Source organism: Thamnophis sirtalis, unplaced genomic scaffold (assembly GCF_051295495.1).
Source record: "Thamnophis sirtalis isolate CommonGarterSnake01/CBP01778 unplaced genomic scaffold, rThaSir2_p1.2 scaffold_4, whole genome shotgun sequence".
In the NCBI taxonomy this organism is placed as follows: Eukaryota; Metazoa; Chordata; class Lepidosauria; order Squamata; family Natricidae; genus Thamnophis; species Thamnophis sirtalis.
The window spans coordinates 48,857,664-48,879,395 of NW_028261384.1; the positions used below are offsets into that span (position 1 = coordinate 48,857,664).

At 37.6% G+C, this 21,732-nt stretch overlaps 1 protein-coding gene across 2 annotated transcripts in view; it reads right to left on the bottom strand.

Moving 5' to 3' along the window:
- NEK10 (NIMA related kinase 10) overlaps positions 1-21,732 on the bottom strand; it is a 163,793-nt gene that overhangs the window by 124,674 nt on the left and 17,387 nt on the right. For both annotated transcript variants that reach the window (XM_087712881.1, XM_087712882.1), the window contains exons 9-13: positions 16,384-16,462; positions 15,668-15,735; positions 11,013-11,092; positions 8,303-8,389; positions 94-318 (exon numbers count right to left, since the gene is read on the bottom strand). In XM_087712881.1, coding sequence (XP_087569007.1) covers positions 94-318; positions 8,303-8,389; positions 11,013-11,092; positions 15,668-15,735; positions 16,384-16,462 — 539 coding nt within the window. The remainder of the gene's footprint in view (positions 1-93; positions 319-8,302; positions 8,390-11,012; positions 11,093-15,667; positions 15,736-16,383; positions 16,463-21,732) is intronic.

Genomic DNA, 21,732 nt, shown 5'->3' on the forward strand with positions numbered 1-21,732 from the left:
CAAGCTCAATGCAGAGAAAAACGTAGTTTGGAAGTTTGTATATGAGTATACACATTCTATCTGCTGTTATTATAGATAAATTCAGAACTCTACCCTTGTAAAATATGAAGGAGCTGTTTGATTCCACCCCAAATTCGAATTTCAACACTGGTATCAGGATCTTCGCAAATCTGTACAAGAATCCAAACTACACTCCAGAGTAGTTTTAGATGATCAGAATGGAGAAGACTAAGCAGAATAGGCACACCCTCATACAACTTGATTTGTTCTTTGACTTGTGATTCCACACAAAGGAGACGGAGTAATTCTGCTGTCAATCTGCAAAAAAAGAGTAAACATCTTTAATTCAATAGTTATATTTAGCATGCTTACTAAATTATATAAATACCCAAATTTGGCCTTCTTTTTCAATGTAACATAGAAAGTGGTGCATTTTTATTTAGCATCCTAAGAGTGGAAGTCACACATATCTTGGGAGGATATTGTTGAAGAGAGCAGTTATTGCAACATGGTAAACTAGTTTCTGTGTTCCATAAGATGATACTATTTAATAGATGAAACTAAGAGAATCCCTATCCTACTTGTTTGTATCAGATGGGAAGAAAAAGCTAGAGATAAGTGGTCTCTCAAATAGCCAGGCTCTATATTAAGGGTGTCAAATTCACATCATCACAGAAGCGTCATGTGACGTATCTGGCCCATGGGCCAGGAGTTTGACAACCCTCTTCTGTATCATGAAGAATTTAACAATAATAACCAGCACCTTGAATTGCATCCAGAAACCACTAGCAATTAGTAAAACTTTTTCAGAGGCCTTGTGAAGGATCATTATGAACTCCCCTTTAGCTACATTTCGTTTTACAACTATGTATCTTGTTTTTCCAGTTTGCCTACATTTTTTTACATATATACTTTTTAAAAAAAATTGTAAACCACACAGAGTTGCTAAGGAATCAGATAGCTCATAATCGAATGGATGGATGGATATAGATAGGTATACGTGTGTGTGTGAGAAAGACAGAGACAGAGACAGAGAGAGGAGAGAGAGACAGAGAGGAGAGAGAGGAGAGAGGGAGAGAGAGGGAGAGAGAGAGAGAGAGAGAGAGAGAGAGAGAGAGAGAGGAGAGAGAGAGAAGGAGAGAGAAAGAGATTCTGTCTTTTTCTATAATGGGACCAGAATTTCTGTTGTTAAACAAAGTGGTTGTTAAGCAAGTTGTGCCTGATTTTACAACTGTTTTGCCACAGGTGTTAAATGAATCACATAGTTGTTAAGCAAATCCAGCTTTACCCATGAGTTTGCTTTTCAGAAGCTGGCTGTGAAAGTTGCGATCACATTATCCCACGTGCAACAACCATTGTAAATACATGCCAATTACCAAGCGCCTGAATTTTGTTCTTGTGATCATGGGGATACTGCAGTGATTGAGTGCGATCAAGTGTGAATACAAGTTATAAATCACTTTTTTCAGTGCCATTATAATTCAGAATGGTCGCTAAATGTAAATCGAGGACTACCTATAAAGAAATCAATCTAAAAAATACTTTAAATTAACCTATGCTTCAAACAACCAACTCAATAACTGCTTGTTATAATGCTCAACTGAAAAAACTCTAAGCTGTTTTTAATCAGAAGCAGTCACAGGAATGGAAGCTCTTGTTAATTTGATAATAGCAATCTCAGGAAGTCATTATGAAACGGTACCTGTTTTGTACCTCTGTGCAGTATCACAATGCATGTACAAAAAAGGCAGAAACACAGAACATGTTTTTTGTAATTTCCTTCCTATTTCCTGCACATGCTTGTAATTATCACGGAACACATAATCCAGAAGACACTGTATCAGAGTGACAGGAGTGGCTGCCTTTCTATTTCTAAGAGAGATTAATCTTTCTGATGTCATGAATCTCTAACATTAAAAAGGAAAGCCTGAAAGCAGCACCTAGCAAGGGATGACCTGGGCATAGCTAAGGATCCCCTTAAAGCTGATGGTAGATTAATCTTTGGGTTCATCTAATTATAATTATTTCCCATTATTTCTAAGATTGACTAGTCTTCTTATGGTTTTAGGGTTCTTATTTATGATAAAGATATTCAAATGTATTTATAACATTCAATTATTTACAGTAAAGGCATTCAAATGTGTGCTGGGGAAACATAAAAATAAACACCAGAAGCCTTTGATAGCATTTCAAGGGCAGTCCAATATAAAGGATATAGCAGTATTCCAGACAGGAAGTCAGAGGGGCTTGAGAGCTATAAGAGCCTCCCAGTCTAAGAATGAAAGCAACTAATGCAAATCCAAAAGGGAACATAGGCCTTTCTTGCCATGGTTGCCGCCTGCTCTTCTAGCAAAAACCATGAGTCCAAGAGAATTCCACATTGAAACAGAATCCAATTTTAGCCCTGGGTCCACCTAACTCAGAACTAAAATTGGAAAAACATTGTCACCAAAAGTCCCAAATAGCCATTCAGACCTGCTTAGATTGAGTCAAAGGTCCTTGTGCCTCATTCAGGCCCCTACAGCTGTAGGCACTGGGACAGGATATCTACAGCAAATGTCCCTGATAGGACACAGCATATGTCTAGGATAGGATAGATTCTCAATTATCCTAAAGGTGTTTTTTCAAGAAAAAAAGCCCCAAGAAAGTCCAGTTGCCTTTTGAGACATGTACATCACTTAAGCAGCTTAGTTTGGAGAGCTAATGCTGGGTATCATCTGCATATTGATGATCCACTCCAAATTGTTGGATCACCTCATCCAGTGGCCTCATATAGATATTAAATAAGACAGAAGAGATGAATAAGTTCTTGGCACCACAGGAAGTAGGGGATATGGGTTGGATCTCTGCCCCTTTATCTGATAGAAAGCAATTCTGGAGGAAGAAGAAGAACCATACAACATAATACTGCCCACCTCAACTCCCAAAGCTGGTCCACAAAGTATCATGATTGATGATATTGAAAGGCACTGAGAGGTCATGAAAATAAAGGACAGATGCATTATCCCCATCCTGTTCCCATCAAAGATCATCCAGGAGCACAACAAATAGTGTCTCAATCCCATAAATATCCTGAAGCATGACTGAAAGAATCCAAATAATCTGTTTCATCCAGGGTCCTTTGAAAATACCATGTTACAAGTCTCTCCATAACCACCCATAAAAAAGGAGACACCGAGAAAGCACTTGATCGAGTGAATTGGCAATTTTTAATGAAAACAATGCAAAAGATGCAAATTGGAGAGTATTTTCTACAATCAATCAACGCAATATATCAGGAACAAACAGCACAAATTATAGTCAATGGAAGTTTAACAAAATCTTTTAAAATTGAGAAAGGTACAAGACAGGGTTGCCCCCTATCGCCATTATTGTTTATTATAACCATGGAATTATTGCTGAATAAAATACAGGGGTCAGATGATTTACAGGGAATCAAGATTAGGCACCAAGAATATAGATTATGTGCATTTGCGGACGACTTGGTTATAACTTTAACCAAACCAAGGGAAATCTACCAAGGTTTTAATGAATATGATTAATCAATATGGCCAAGTATCTGGGTTTAAAATAAATCTAGGGAAAACAATGTTAGTTAAACAATGTTAGTTAAAAATATGAACACTAATCAAAGGGAAGCCTTAGAAAAAATAACAGGATGTGAAATAGTTAAAAAAGTTAAATATCTAGGAGTTTATATTTCAACTTCAAACGGGAAACTATGTAAGTATAATTATGAGCCATTATGGTATAAAATACAGGTAGAGATGAAAAATTGGGAAAAATTACAATTATCTTTGTTGGAAAGAATAGCAGCAGTAAAAATGAATGTCTTGCCTAAGTTTCTATTTCTTTTTCAAATGATACCAATACTTAAAAAAGACGCAAATTTGCTTGAATGGCAGAAGGATATTAACAAATTTGTTTGAGCAGGGAAAAAAATGAGAATAAAACTTAAAATAATGCAAGACGTACGTGAGAGAGGAGGCCTGAAAATGCCAAATTTAAAACTATACTATGAAGCAGTAGTTTTATCAATAATTAGTGATTGGATTAATTCAACAGAGGATAGGTTATTGAAGAATCGAGGGCCATGACTTGATATACGGCTGGCATACCTATTTGATATATGACAAGAAGGTGGATAAGACATTCAAAAGTCATATATTGAGGAATGCTTTATTGCGTGTCTGGAAAAAATATTAATATAAATTAAATGATAAGATACTTATCTGGGCAATTCCCAGACATGCAATAGAGAAAGACCGTTGGCTTACCTGAATGGTTGTTCTCAGGGCGCCGCGAGGAGAGTCCAAGCATGGGTTAACACAGTCTATCTGCCCTTGGACTGAGTAATGATTTTCTTGACCACGCCTCCCTTTGCCTCTCCATGTTCAGTTTAAAAACGAAAGGACAAAAGTAAGGTAAGAGTTCACAGTCAATAATACAGTCACATTCGAAAAAAGACCCCCTGGGTGGGTTTGGACTTTCCTCGCGGCGCCCTGAGAACGACCGTTCAGGTAAGCCAACGATCTTTCTCCAGTACGCCACTTGGAGAGTCCAAGCATGGGACATGCCCAAGCTATTGAGTCCCAGGGTGGGAAAGGACTGGGGCCTCCAGAGTCTCAACGACTCTTTGCAAAATCCTTCCAAAGGAGGCTTCGCCTGGCCAGAATGGTGGATAAGGCGGCAACCTGACGCCTAAGCATGCTAGGTGCTAGACCTTTGTCCAGTCCCTTCTGTAAGAAGTCCAAAGTCTGAGGGACTGAGGCAGAGAAATCAACAATGCCTCTATCTTTACACCAAGAGGAGAAGGTGGCCCAGGTCGCATCATAGATCCTGGTCCCCCACCAGTTCCGCAGGGGGAAATGATTGCCAAGGGATTCCTCCCATAGGGAGTCGGCTACAACTATACGTCGACAGGTGGGAGGAGATCACCTCAGACAGCTGGGTCCTATCCACCATCAGGAAGGATCTAGTTCTGGACTTTCTATCCTTCCCTCAAAGGAAGTTCATCCGCTGCCCCACCCCCAAGAATCCGCTAAAACGGGAGCTCATGTGGGAGGAGATCCTCCATCTTCTCCAGATAGAAGCCATAGAGCCCATCCCCACAGAACAGGAACGTGAGGAGCACCCTCGAGGCTAGCTCTCCAGCAAACAGGCATACCCTTGTTATGTCCCTATGGGCGGAGTGAGTTTTTAAACTGAACATGGAGAGGCAAAGGGTGGCGTGGTCAAGAAAATCATTACTTAGTCCAAGGGCAGATAGACTGTGTTAACCCACACTTGGACTCCAAGCGGCGCATTGGAGAAAGTAAGTATAGCACAAAAACATGTAACTACATATAGACAGCTTCTTACTATAGAAAGAGGTGTACCGGTATTTCAGTTACAACCCTTGAATGTATTAAAAGAGGAGAAGGTAATCCAAACATGGTTTCAGTATGGACAATTGCAGGCCAGATGGAAAAAAAGATCAGAAAATTGGTATCATGCAAAATGAGGACAATCTACTAAAAAAAATCAGGGATCAAAGTCAAATGCACATAAAAAGGTTATATAATGTTCTAATAGAAATGGATTCTGAAACAGAATTAGTTAAAGACTATGATATAGTGAGCACAAAATTTTGAAGAACCAATAATGTTGGACACTTGGGAAAAGATATGGGTAAGAAATGTAAAATTCACACAAGCCCAAAACCTGAGAGAGAACTTTTATAAGATGTTTTATAAATGGCACTTAGATCCTAAAAAATTGGCTTGCATGTATCCGAATTTACAACCTAAATGCTGGAGATGTGATTGTATTGATGCTACATATTACCATATATGGTGGACTTGCAAAAAGGTTAAAGCATTTTAGATAAAAATATGGTGGATTATGCAAAATATTTTTAAAAAGAGGATGAAGTTTACCCCTCAGTTATTCTTGTCAGGTATAACTACTGATTGTACTGTTACAGAGACTAATCTGATTTTGAACCTAACAATGGCAGCAAGACTGTTGGTGGCGCAATACTGGAAGAAGGAAGATTTGCCTACTATTCAATTAAAAGTAACAAACTTAGCAGAGATGGCTAAAATATCAGCATATCTGATAGAGATATCAGATGAGAAATATAAACTGGAATGGAGAAGATGGATTGACTATATTCAAAATAAATATGGGACTAAAAAATTCCAGATAGTTTATGAATGAAAAAGCAAGGAATGATTTAATTTGTTTATAGTTAGCTTAACAAAAGAGGAGTTAAAGCACAAATGATAGACAAAGCCAAGTTTCTTTTAGTTTATTTTAGAATATGATTGTTAAAGATTTATATCCTTTATTTGCTCTGGGAAGTCGGGTGGGGGGGAGGTTGGGGGGGAGATGGGCTCGGGTGGGGGAGGGAGGTAAATATTTGTAAAAGCTTTTTAAAAGTTTCAATAAAAAAGGAGAAGTTGGAGACTAAATGAAACTATTCAAATTAGTTGGGTTTAGTGATGGCATCTTGAGAAGGGGGCATCTCATCACCTCCTCCCTCAAAAAATAATTAACCACCACACAGACCCAATCATGCATCCTCTCCCCGGTAGCCTTGACCAACCACAAGGGGTGCAGAATTAATACAGAAGAGGCCAAACAATCCTTTTGAATCTTCAACAGAATCAAAGTTCCCCCAAATAACTGCACAATTCAGCTTCTATAACTTCCACTGATTCTGCCCAAAGGCTGGAATCCAAAGTAGAAAGACTATGAGATATGCAGGACATTCCTCACAGCAACCCTATAGGTGGATTCCAGTATTACGCCTTCAAAGGAGGGACAGGGTCACCTGAAATAAGACTTCTGGGTAGTTATATGCAGATTCTATAACAAATGGGGAAATAATTTTTAAAAAATGTTTTTTGTTTGTTTGTTTGATTGATTGATTAATATTGCCACCTATTCACCCATAGTGACTCAAGGCGGCTTACAGAATAAAAACCACATTTAAAACAATAAAAACTAACAAAAAGAATCAAATAAATTAATATAGTACAGAGAAATTGCTTAAATACAATTTAGTTCAAAGCCAGAACTACTTTCCCATTCCAAGCAGCTATGAAGACATTAACCGGATTATATAGCAGACGTTCTAGATTAACCCCAAGCTCTGTCTGATAATCAAGTTGATTTATCCTCTGGGGTGGACCAATCTAATAGGCCCAGTCTCTCTGTAGAGGAGGGTTGCTCCAAAGAATGATAGGAAATAACAGGAGAGAAAACAACATTTTCCCCAAATCCAGAGCATCCTGCTGCTGCTCTGACATAAAAACAACACAAGGTGAATGACCACTATAATATTGGGTCCTGGGTGGCTTGGAATAGTCTTGTGGTTATTATGGTAGCTATAAACTTCTCAGCTATCTCAGACCCCATGCCCAGAGAAGTCAAATGAAGTCGATACAAGACCATAAACCTGAGGAACTGCACGGCCAACCAGCCAGTCCAGAATCTCAGGCAGGGAGTTGCTACACAATATGGAGGCTAGTACAACAACGGCAGTACCAACTGATGCCATTAGCATCCAACTTAACAAAAAGGGTTTCTCACACAACAATCTGAAAGGAAGTTCTCCTGAATGCATCCCAAGTATCTGGGATGACCACTGTCACTCCATTGCTTCTACCCTGAGGTTTTGGCTAGTATCACACCTGGAATACAGCTAGATACTCAGAAACTGGAATCTGCCTGTCTTATCCTAGCCAGGTCTCAATGAATACCAAGTTGGTTTTTCATCAACAATCAAGTTGTGAATGAGGGTGGCCTTATTGTAAACCAACTTGGTGTTCGGCAGCACCAACAATGCAGGGCCATTCAAGATCTGCCATCTAGGGGGCTGGAATGGACCATAGAAATAAAAATATTTTATTTACTACATTGAGATTCTAACATTCAGTTAGCAGCTTACACCACTGCGTTTAATATTCCTTCCTTCAATTTTTTTCTCATAACTATCCTGTGAAATTTTGGTGGTTAAAAAGAGGAACTAGTTCAAATCACTTAGCAAGTTGCTAGGGCTAGTGGCATATTTGAAACCAGATCTTTGCATTATCAGTTTAACTCAATCACTTTCATGGTTAATACTTCCACTAAATACTTCCACTAAGTAAAGTATACTATATCTCACTGTCAGATTTGGGGATTCCCTCATATTATACTTCAAAAGTTTTAAGTGAACAACTTCAGAGATAGAGTAATTTGAATGTATATTAGCTAAATATCTGAAAATCATTAACACAAAAGTAAATTGACATGTGAAAATGACATATCCTACCTTTTAGAGAGCAAATCGTATTCGTGTAATATCATCAATAAATTTTCGACAACATTCAGCTCACTTATTTTCTCACGACATTCAGGGCTACAATAAAAACATTAGGGAGATTATTTTTGAAACTGAACTGAATTTGAATATTATCCTAAGTAAATTACTGAGTGTATGATTTCTGAAGTTTCAGAGTCAATAATATATTATTTGCTTTCCTTTAGAGAAATGAAATCTTGGAGCCCCTGAACCCCAACTTCAGCAATTTTCACACTATTTCATGGGTTGGCATAAATGAAATTTGGAAAACGATATGCCATCTAATTCTGGAGCAACTTCTCCACACTGAATCTCTAGTATGATTAAAATTGGGACTCCTGGTAATGGGTAGAGCCCATAATTTGAATGTTTCAGAAAGCAGATTGCATTATGTCTCTGACACTACTACAATAATCAAAAAATACAAGAGAGTTGGTAAAGCATGCTTGGTAATGATAGGCTCTCCCTTTTAAAAGCAAATATATTACAATACATACAAACACATGCACACATCTGTTGCCTTTAAGTATGGATCACTGGCTGTAACATTATGACAACCTAGCTGAAAGACAAGATAGCTAATCCATAAATTGGCTTGACTGGCACTTCAATTTTACTTTAACACTAGTGATAGAACATTATTCTAGTTCATCTGGAGGCTAGTCTGAGAAGCTATGAAATAGTTATAGTCTGTCTCTGTCTTTCATTATTTTTCTTTTATTAAATAAAATACTTTATTTTTTAACTTTTCAATTTTTACCAACTCTGAGTCATAATGATAATGTGCCTGTAGTCACATGATTATATTTTGAATGCTTGGTAACTAGTTCACATATACGACTGGTTGTGGTCAAATGACCATGATTTGCAATGTTTTTATGCTGGTTTGTAGTAGCTTTAATCAGTTTTCAGTGTTTTTGCTGCTCTTCTGAAAAAAAAAAATTGCATTTGGGAGAGTGGATGAGGCTTACAATAATGTAATTTGCTTAGCAACCACAGAATTCAGACTGCTTCATGATTTACTTAACGGCTGCCATAAAAAAACAGTCATTAATTTGTGTCCAATTAAATTGTGCCTTGACTTATAACTGTCACAACTTACAATTGAAATTCCAGTCCCAAATAGATTCGTAAGTTGAAGATATCTGTATCTTACTTAAACATTGTAGTTAGACCAATACAAATATGTAATTAAGTAAATAAGTAAACAAACAAGCAAACAAATTCCCCTGTGTTCAATCATGCATCTTAATAATTTGTTTCAAATATCGGATTCAAAAATCGGAAATAGAAATCCAAAGAGATTAAAAGGCAAAGTGAACATAGCTACACTAGTAATATTTTATAGCATATACATCAAACCATCTCTATATCTTTCCACACTTTCTACTCTTCAAGTCATCTGTGATTCGACCACATTTTCCCACTACTTCATATATTATCTTTCATTCTTTAAAATTCTCATCTCTTTCTTCTCTCAGGAAGAAACTATAACTTTTACTACAACTTTTTCCTGTTTCTTTTGACCTATTCATTTTTCTATCATTTATTCATTTTGCAATCAGTCCTCATTTCATTGTCCCTACAGGTAATCCTTGACTTAAGACTTTAATGGACACCAGAATTTCTATCATTAGTCATGATCATAAGTCAAGACACCCACGTAACTGACCCAATTTCATTACTTTATTTACAGAGGTGATTAAGCAAATAACATAGTTATTAAGTGAACGCATTGTTAAATGAACGCTGCAATAGTTAAGCAAATCCATGTATTCCTATGGCCATTTTTTTTGCTAAAACTATCCAGAAAGGCCAAAAATCAGCAAAAATCACAATCACAGAAAAGGAAATCAGTTGCCAGGCACCCAAAATGCAGTCATGTGACTATGGGGGGGGGATAAATGCAGCTGACAGAACCCTGAAAATAGCTTTTGAGGGATCTGTCTACTCAAAATTTGCACTACCAATTCTCCAGAACTGATCAGAACTTGCTGAATACCATCTCTGGGTGTGTCATAACTTTGGCTAGTCGCTAAGTGGCTGTTTGTAAAACTTGGGTTACCTGTATACAACCAAACTATCTCAACATACTTTATTCACACTAGACATTCAATTTTTAAATAAGACTATATTTATTCATCTCAATTTCATTCTTTACCCTCTCAGTTATTTTACTACAATATTTAATTGACAAAAATAATAAATATAAATCTGAACCAAAAGCAGATTCAGAAAATGTTGTTCATTAGAAAGAATATTTGACATATGAAAAGTGTTCATATACTACAGTTTCATATCTGAAAATTTTCATTTGATGTTGCAATCAACTATCAACATAATTTATTTATTTAAGTATTAATTCACTTAACTACATATGTGAAATGCACTCACAGTCATTTCTACAAAAAATCTGGCCATGTAGTATATGTATACATATACATGCAAACTGGTGTATTGTGTGCATTTGTCTGCAAATATTTACATATTCAGGCAAGTTAGTGTCTGGAAGTACAACATGGCACCTGACACAGTCCCTAGAGGAAAAACATGTCTCCATTAGAATATCAGAAATAAAAACCAAAAAATTGTTTGGTTTTAAATTTATTTGTCATAATTATTAAGAGGAAGATGTCATGATAAATAAAAGGAATAAAATAGCCAAGAAACTGAAGCTTACCTTTCTGCCAAGCTTGTGAGAGCAAGCAGTGAACCTACTAGTACATTATTTTCTCTAGATCCTAGTAAATTAATCAAAGTCTGTAAAAGCAAGAAGGAAAAAAAATGAAAATATTCTTCTAGATCTAGATGCTATAATGAACATTGTGTTTAAAAAGTAAGTTTTACATATTTCTTATACAGTAACATTAGAAACTGAAAAAGTTCTAAAACAATCTTCAAGAAGTAAACCCATACCTCTGTACTGTTTTGAGTCATATTAAAAGGAAGAAAGAATACATTTCCCACACATGTAAATAAAAATCAAATGGTGTATAAAACCAAGAACTATATGCCATCATCAGGCTTGGTTCATTCTTAAATAAAACTGTATCAGATCTGCTTCCTATTACATGCTGAGATTTTTAAAAACTAAGAAGTACATGGCTTTGGTGGGAGGATGGCTACTGTTTCCCAAACATATGTCCATATACCTCTGCTTGTTATCTCAGTAAAGCTGAAATAGCCCAAAGATTGTTTCAAATGCTGTGCTCTGAAAGGGGTATTTCCCCAAATATCCCATCTGAAGGCACTGCATGCAGGCCACATAAGGCACCTTGATGTGCCCTGAGACTGGAGCTCTCCCAAAACAGTCCTAACGGGCGGACTGAGTTTTCGAACTGAGCATGCAGAGGCAAAGGTCAACTAAAAAACATCACTCAGTCCAAGGGCAGATAGGCTGTGTTAACCCAGCATTGGACTCTCCGAGCAGTGCACTGGAGAATAACATGGAAATCACACTGGAAATCTTGTGGCTCTAACTGGTATTATAGATTTCCTGTGGAAGCAATTCCTTCAGACTGTTCCCTAATCTCTTCCTACCGTCTTTTTAAGTTGCAAGGAAAGTTGTAAATCTGGCTTCCACAGGCACAATTTCCTTTTTTAAATCATTGATTAGAAGGTGTAAAGCCAAAAGTGAAAAGTCTATGCCTGATATAATGCATGTAATTGGAAGTGTAATTTCAAAATACTCAGCTCTTGTTCTTCTGTAACTCATATGTTTGTTTGTTTGTTTATCCAATTATCCTAAGATTTGTGGCAACTTGTAATAATGAAACATCAAAGAAATTAAAATATGTATACTAACTTCCAAGCAATTCCCACAGCAAAATTTAGAATGGCAGGGAAAAAGCAGTTTTGTGATGTTGTTTAAGGGCTCTGACTGAACGTAATATAAATCTGGCTTGTAGTAATTCCATATCAGTGATGCCAGTAGTCCAAGATGGACCAAATCAGAAACCAGATACGATCTGGATTTTCTGCTTTTGATGGAAAAATGAAACTTTGTTTTTGGTTTTGAGTATTAGATAGATTTTTGTTATAGAAATGGCTAGTATCTATTACTATGTAAAAGTAAAAAGCTGAAGTTGTAATGTACTAAAAGAGGTGGAAATCAACACTTTTTTCTTTTTTTTCTTTTTCCCTTTCTCTTTTTTCCCCCTCCCCTAACTTCCCATTATTTTTATTTTCTTTTGTATTTTATATTATGATAAAATAAAATAAAATGTTGATACCCAAAGAAACAGATACAACATAAATGCTTCCCCTAGAGATACCTTAGCACATAATGGGAATAGGTCAGTGCTCCATAACTTTCTAAAGAACTTTAAATAGACTGAAAGTGAAAAGACAGTAAATTTCATTTAAAATGTTTAAATGAACATTTAAACATTGCTTCATCTTTAGGTAAACAATAGAAGGTGCTGTTATTATATCCTATGTCAGTTATGGCGAACTTATGGCATGCGTGCCGAAAATGGATGCAGAGCCATCTTTCTGGGTCCACGAGACGTTGGCCATTGCTCTTCCGGGTTCCAATGTGCTGGCCAGCTGGTCTCCGCACACTCATGCATGCCAGAAACCAGAAGACCAAGTGGCCGGTTCGCATGGGCGTGCCAGAAACCAGAAGATCATCTTCCTGGCGTGCGCATGTGCACTGGGCAGCTGCTCTTCTGATTTCTGGCATGCACACCGGCCAGCTGGTCTTCACATGCACATATGCACCAGAAACCAGAAGGGCTGGTGTGCATGCATGCACTGGAAACTGGAAGATTATCTTCCTGGAGTGTACATACACACTGGGAGACTGCTCTTCCAGTTTCTGGCATGAGCACACGATCCCGTTTCACCACTCAGTACCGAAAAGGTTCACCAACACTGCTCTATATCAAAGTCTGACAGAGATACTCTTCCTTCTCCTCTTATATTAAAGACAATCGAGATGAAACATTTCTTTTTCTTTAGTTCATTCTAGGTATCTGGGCTAGGCTGATGTTTACATAAGTCACTGAATTCCTTTTTCAAATACACCACTGTACTCCTTTACATTATTACAATTAGGCCCATTCTCTGGAATGGCTAATTTTTGAAACAAGTTTTCTTGCAGCAGTATTATCAAAATCATATGAGTTTCATGTGTGCTTCTTTCAGATCTGATTTTTGATAATTTTTAATATGCTTCAATGATTTATTGTTAATTTTCATTATAAATAGATCAATAACATCAGTAATTTTTCCTAATCTTAATAGTACAGTACTATTCACAAATGAAGGTAAGTAAATATATGCATCCCAGATAATGTTGCAAGATCCAATCGGTCACCAGGAACAGAGATTTACTCTTCTGAGCTTTCGGGCTCATGGTGAAGTCCAGTGACGTGCTGTGAGGTTTATGGCTGGTGAAGCAAGCGGGCAAAAGCCGCCCTATGTTGGACAAAGCGACAGGGCCTTTGGACACCAGAGGCGGGATGCCTCTATGTCGGACACAGTGGCAGGGCTTTCGGACGCCCCAGCGCTGTATCCGCCATAGAGGCAGAATGCCTCTATGTCGGACATAGCGGCAGGGCGGCTTTTGCCTCTAGCACCAGGGCGGCTTTTGCCCGCTTTCAAGAAAGCTTTCTTGAAATCGGGCAAAAGTTGCCCTGCCGCCCTGGCACTTAAGGTAAAAGCTGTCCTGCTGCTATGTCCAACATAGAGGCGTCCCGCTATGTCCAAAAGCCCTGCCACTATGTCTAAAAGCCCTGCCACTATGTCCAAAAGTCCTGCCGCTATATCTGACATTAAAAAACTGCCAGCCCACACACCAGCAGAGGCGGGTAAAACACACACACACACAAATTACTTACAATAATACAATTACTTACAAATTACATTAATTTTGAATTCCTCCCTCCCTCTGACCCACGTACCTTTTCCAGCAGTTTCACAGAGGATTTCAACTTTGCTCTTGTCTGCCATGATGAAAATGTAAAAATGTAAAAGGAAAAAGGCAAGAGCTGCTGAGGTCAGGCTGGGTTAGCTGCTGCCAGATTTCCCAATGGATGACTCTGCTTAATTGTTTAAAAAAGCCTCTAAAAAAACACCCTCTACGGGAGGAGGCAAGAGAACCAAGTGCCTCACCTACATAAGGAATTTTTTGACTTTTAACACTTGCTTAACTCTGCTCAAGTGATCATAAAGATAGACTAAATTAAGCACGTGGTTCTCCCGCCTCCTCCTGTAGAGGGCACTTTTTAGAGGCTTTTTTAATCAGTTAAGCACTAAGCAGAGTCATCCACTGTGACTCTGGCAACAACTACATCAGCCTTATTCCTTTCACATTTTTTTTTCTTTTCATGATGACAGTGGTGAGGCCCTGCCTCCCCTGGCTGCACGTTACTGGTGAAGTCCATACTCAGGGAACTTCTCTCTACTAGAATATGTTCTTTGAGCTATTCTATGAATTATATTTATGTAAATCCTTCTTAATGGTTGATTAATGTGTTGAAGGCCAGCAATTGGCTATTGTTTCCATGTGCTGCCAGGTCCTCGACTCCTAAGCACCTGATAAGCTGGTGATAAATCAGCATTCCTATTGACTTATAAGGGGCTAATTTCCCAGGTTTCAATCATTTTCCTGGCTATCTTTGTATCTGCAGGACAAATAATCTTAGTATCTTCAAAATTGAATGTTTGTCCTTGCATTGCAATGTAAAGCTACTAACAAATTCTGCTCTTCTCATCTGACTGTTCACTTGCATTCTTACAATCTGGTAGTTAGCTTCCTCCCGATCTGTCCTACATATTCACAGGGATAATTAGTGCACATGATGTTCCAGCAGATTACATTAGAAGTATCTCCCATCTCCAAGCAATCTTTGCCATGCATTTTTCGTCATATCATAATCACTGGGCAGTGTTCAATGCCCACTTGCAGATCTCGGAAGCTGTGTTCTACTGCTTCTGAAATGTTTTTGATATGTGTATAGTTAATATTGCACCATCTTTCTTCCTTTCTCTCCTTTGTGTGAGGATGGGTTTCTTGTAATAAATGTTTGTGGTTATCCATTCTGCCTGATTTGTTCACATAGGTAACTTCCGTGCAGTTGTTTAGCTTACTGGATACTGCAGTGGATTCTCACTCTGCCATACAGTGTGCCACATGAGAACAATGGTGACAAAATAGACGATGGGCTCCAGTATGAGCCTGAAAGCTCAGAAAAGTAAACTTCTGGTGACTGACCCAGATTGGATCTTGCAGTAATTTTCATTTGAAAGATCTTATTATTAATTGAAACCTAAAAAGAAAAGAATAAGTTTCCAAGAAACTGATTAGTTTCATTTCATTAATTCATTTACCTTATGCACTCCACTGGCTGTAACCCATTCTCTTTGATCTTTAACCGCTGAAAGTTTTTGAATAATATCTGTGAATTAAAGAAACTGAATAAAATGAAACTGAATAAAGTATCTCATATAAAATTCTTATTCTTAATAATTTTGAGGAGAAAAATCCATGGTATATTTACAAAATAGCAATCTGTTTCAGAACTTAATAGATTCTGAGGCATGATTTTGAAGATTCAATGTCAGACTTAAGATTCAAAATGAGATGTATACAGGGCTGGGGATATTTAAAAAATCGAGTTGATCATCAAGGACTTGCCAATTTTAAAACAGATTAGTGCATTTTTAAAAAATGGATAGAAATTTAATCACATAGCTGCGGGCCTTTTTTGCCTGTCCCATGTGGCTATCCTTCAAAAATATATATTAAATCAAAATGTGAAATATGTTCAGCCATGTTCCGAAAAAGCCATTTAAATTAGTGTAACCTCATTATTCCTGACTAAGTAAAAATCTATGGTTTTATTGGGTCAAATTTAACAGGGTTTAACTTTGGCATTTCTTGAAGGCTTACAAGTCTCTTTTGTTTATTTAGTGTTACTTGCTGTGTTAGAGCAATTTCAATATTAGAAATCTTAGAAATACTAAATATTTCAATCAATCTTCAATCTTCCTATTTTATAACTTTGCTACTTCATTTTATTGGGAGCTAATTACTTAAAACTTACATATCATGTTGACTAATTTATCTATGTTATGTTGCTCCTCTCCATAGGCAAGATAATCATTTGTTACTGTTTCCATATACTGTTAATGACAAAACAATAAAAATATTATTATCAAGAAAAGGTTATGTTAACATTTTATAACACATATGCTCCCAACTTGTAAATGGCATACTTTTTCACAACATACCACATAATATTACAAAAATAAAACAAAGGTTTCATTATTATGACACTGAGATTGCCAGGGAAAAAAAGTACTAATACAAAACATTTGTCAGGTTTTATAAATGGCTTGGTAGTACCACCCAGAATTGCTGGGAGCCAGGCAGCATTTAAATTTACCTATTTTTGCTCTTTTACTTCTTTCCTGATATAGCCACTTACTCAGTTCTTAGCTTATCTTAATATAAACTTTTAGGCATAACTCCAAAGCTTAGAAATTTTACTGAATACAAGGAATTCAAAATCTTTGAAATATATATGGGGATATTAATAGTGCATATTTTATGTTATTATCTTTCCCTTCCAGCTTTCTAACAATAATTTCTTAAAAGGAAAACAGGCTGTCAAAGAACACAATGGTTGGCCATCACCAAAGCTGTCATCACCCATAGCAGAGAAAAACTGAAAGACCCGTGCAAGATCAGAAGTGGAGAGACCTGGCCCACAGAATCAAGACTCAAACTTAATTGAATGGATAACATCAACATTATAAACTTTAGATCAGGGATGGTCAATTAATTTTCAAAGTGGAAATTAGAAACTGGGATGCTGTAACAGTCCCATGCCATTCTGCTCTTGCAACCACCCCACCGATGCCACTGATGCTGCAGTGATATTTTGCCACCCACCAGCACCATACTACCAACTCCTTTGCTTCTGCCTCACCCTGATGCCCTGCACCCAGTCACCAAAGCTGCAGGCCAGAATGGGACTGCTCTGAGGCGAGAGGTGGCCTACAGGCTGTAAAACGCTATCATTTTAAACTTGACAAGACAAATCCTATGGGTTCCTAACATGAAAATGACCACATTTTTCCCAAAGGAGCTTTTTCTTTTTTACATAAAATATTTATTTTTACAATATGTCCAACTTTCTGTTAGTTTGAAATAATAAAATGATTGGGAATTACTGTCAGCCCAAGCTGTGGAATTTTCCTATTTGCCTGTTTGCGAGTTGCCATAATGTTCTTCAAATTCTGAATGTTCACTATGCATTAAAATATTTAGTGATCTTTGCATTAGCTCAATACTGAGCTTGTCTGACTTAAACACAGTCCAACAATAACATACATACATACATACATACACACACACACATACATATGTTGTATTTATAAATAAAGGGAGACTAGTATAGATCTATTTCAAGATATTTAGCTCTCATCAGCTAGCCATACTCTTACTGGGATTAGAACCTGTGCTGTATTGCATCTTAGGCAGATGTGTTAACCATTAAGCCACAAGGTTCTTCTCCTTATCAGCTGAGCCAGGGAGAAAGGTATATATTTAAAGTCACAACCCCTGGTATGCCCAAATATGGGAGGAAGTTCACTACTTCCATTCTCTGTCCATCAGCTCGTCACAAGAGACCATCCAGACAGAAACCCAATATTTAACTGTTGCCTTTTGTTGCCTATATATATATATATATATATATATATATATATATATATATATATATATATATATATATATATATATATATATATATATATATATATATATATATATATATATATATATATATATATATATATATATATATATATATATATAAAATTGATGACAAAAATTGACCTAGTGACCCATCAAGACTGCCCTTTGGTTTTTTTTTCTTTTTAATTTATTTAGTTATTAAATAAATGGCTTATGCAGTTAGAACGCTAGTTGACAATCTGCAAGCCTGCATTCAAAACCCAAATGCTGCTATGTAGTGGGATGAGCCCCCATCATTTGTTCCAGCTCCTGCAAACCTAGCAGTTCAAAAGTGTGTAAATGCTGAATAAATAAATAAGTACCAGTTCTGAGGCCTCATTAACGGGGACATGAATGGAGCCTCCATCTGGGTGCCCCCTGGGCAACAGTGATATCATTGGTTAATCCTTTAAACCCCGCCCCCCCAAAAAAACACCTTGAAGCTTCCAAAATGAATCTGAAGATTTTTAATGTTTTAATTTTTTTAATTTTTATATTTTTTTCTGGATGATGATTTTGTTTATCTCAAGCATGTTTAAACTCATTTACTAACTACAAATTAATACTAATGTCATCACCTTGTTTTGCTGGCTTAGTTTGGAACTATGACAACCAATATTCCCTTTAATTTTTTTTCAGTGAGTGTGGAAAAGTATAGTGTTTGAGCGGCGCATTTTCATGCCTGAGCACTTGATATTTTTTTTAGCCATAATTGCCATCAGAGCAGATGTGGGGAGTGGGGCAAGGAGGAAAAGGGTCCCCTCCCTCTCCCTCAGACCCTCAGGAAGGAAGGAAGGGGAGGGGGAGGGAAAGGAAAGGAAATGGGAAAGAAGAAAAGGAAAGGAAAAAGGAAAGGAAATGGGAAAGAAAGAAAGGAAAAAGGAAAGGAAATGGGAAAGAAGAAAGGAAAAGGAAAAGGAAAGGAAATGGAAAAGAAGGAAAGGAAAAAGGAAAGGAAATTGGAAAGAAGAAAGGAAAGGATGAAGAAGAGAGGGGAAGGGAAGGGAAAGGAAAAAAGGGAAAAGGAAATAAGAAAAAGAAAAGAGAAAGGAAAGGAAAAGAGAAAGGTAAGGAAAAAGGAAAAGAAAGGAGAAAGGAAAGGGAATGGAAAAGAAGGAAAGGAAAAGAGAAAGGAAAAGGAAAGAGAAAGGAAAAAGGAAAGGAAATGGGAAAGAAGAAAGGAAAGGAAAAGAGAAAGGAAAGGAAATGGAAAAGGAAAGGAAAAGGAAAGGAAAAGAGAAAGGAAATGGAAAAGATGGAAAGGAAAAAGAAAAGGAAAAGAAAAGAGAAAGGAAAAGAGAAAGGAAAGGAAAAGAGAAAGGAAAGGAAATAGAAAAGGAAAGGAAGATAGAAGACAGAAAGGAAAAGGAAAGAGTGGAAAGGATTGGTACTGCTCAAAAATCAAGTCTCAAGATCCTGTGGACCCCTTTGGCTCAGGCAGTCCAATTCCACGCTGGTTCCCTCTGTCCCTGAAGCAAAGGGAACACAGAAAGACTGCCCAGTCCAGAAGGGAGCTTCAGACGATGCAATGCCTGAGAAACCCCTGGATGTGCAGAGAAATGCAGGCTACAACCAGCGAATCACGTTTTCCCAGGAACCGACAAAGCCCCATAGGGCCAGTGGGAATTCTCCCTTCTGCAGCACCATCGGTCTCTGGGCAGAGTCTTCCTTGATTTCACCTATCACCATATGGAGGAGAGAGTTCAGTGCAGAGAGAGAAGGGAGGGAGGGGGGATATTTTCAGTCACATTTAAAGAAACACTGCGCTGCAGTTTGAAATTTATGCACGGTGTTTTCTTGTTATGTGTGCGGCCACGCAGGCGCGCAGCTTAGAGGGAACATTGATGACAACTAACTTATATCAAACCAAATAATAGCAAAGTATGTCACAGAGATTAAGCATTTTGACTCTTTGGATGATTTGCCATTTTTTTAATTTCTCGTTGATTCTTTAATGGGATATAGCCCTGGGAAAAGAAAAGAGATGAACAAATAATTAAAGGAGTTTCATAAAAAATAACTCAGAGGTTTTCCAGTTTGATGGTAGTCCTTTAAGGTAGATGAGGTCCAAAAAAAGAGGAACAGCAGGATTTCAGAAAAGTTTATTTATAATTGCTGGGTATCGTAACAGAATCTTGAAAGCCTTTCAGAATTTTTCTCTACTACAGTTGCAAGAAAAAGTATGTGAACCCCTTGGGATTACGTGGAGTTTTGCATGAATTGGTCATAAAATGTGCTCTGAACTTCATCTAAGTCACAACAATAGAAAAACACAGTCTGCTGAAAATAATACTACACAAACATTAGATGTTGCATGGTTTAATTACACATAACATGTAAACATTCACAGTGCAGGGAGGAAAAAGTATGTGAACTGTTGGACTTAATAACTGGTTGACCCTCCTTTGGCAGCAATAACCTCAACCAATGTTTCCTGTATTTGTAGATCAGACCTGCACAAGGACCTGGAGTAATTTTGGACCACTCCTCTTCACAAAACTGTTTTAGTGTAGCAATATTCTTGGGATGTCTGGTGTGAATCGCTCTCTTAAGGTCATGCCACAGTATTTCAATCGGATTGAGGTCAGAACTCTGACTGGGCCACTCCAGAGGGCGTATTCTGTGCTGTTGAAGCCATTTTGCATCACCCATCCTCTGCGGAGCTTCAGTTGGCAGACAGATTGTCGTACATTTTCCTGCAAAATGTCTTGATAAACTCTGGAATTCATTTTCCCATCAATGACAACAATCCGTCCCAGCCCTGAGGCAGAAAAGCAGCCCCAAACCATGATGCTCCCTCGGCTATGTTTTACAGTGGGGATGAGGTTTTGATGTTGGTGTGCTGTGCCTTTTTTTCTCCACACATAGTGTTGTGTGTTTTTCCCAAACAACTCAATTTTGATTTCATCTGTCCACAGCATATTTTGCCAGTAGTACTGTGGAACATCCAGGTGCTCTTTTACAAACTTCAAACGTATTGCAGCACGGTTTTTTTTGACAGCAATGGCTTCCTCCGTGGTGTCCTTCCATGCACTCCATTCTTGTTTAATGTTGTCCTTATTGTAGATGTGTCAACAAAAATGTTAGCATGTGCCAGAGGTCTTTAGCTGACACTCTAGGATTCTTCTTTACCTCATGAAGCATTCTGCGCTGTGCTCTTGCAGTCATTTTTACAGGACAACCACACCTAGGGAGAGTAGCAAGAGTACTAAACTTTCTCCATTTGTAGACAGTCTGTCTTACCATGGACACATGAACATCACGGCTTTTGGAGATACTTTTGTAACCCTTTCCAGCTTCATGCAAGTCAACAATTCTTGATTGTAGGTCGTCTGAGAGCTCTTTTCTGTGAGGCATGGTTCACATCAGACAGTGCTTCTTGAAACCAGTAAACCCAAAACAGGTGTGTGTTTTTAAACGGCAGAACAGCTGTCAGCAACACATCCAATATCATCACACTGATTGGGAGTCAAGGTTGGCTCACTCCTGGCTCCAATTAGCTTTTGGAGAAGTCATCAGGCTAGGGACTCACATACTTTTTCCTTCCTGCACTGTGAATGTTTACATGTTATGTGCAATTAAACCATGGAAACATCTAATGTTTGTGTAGTATTATTTTCAGCAGACTAGTTTTCTATTGTTGTGTCTTAGA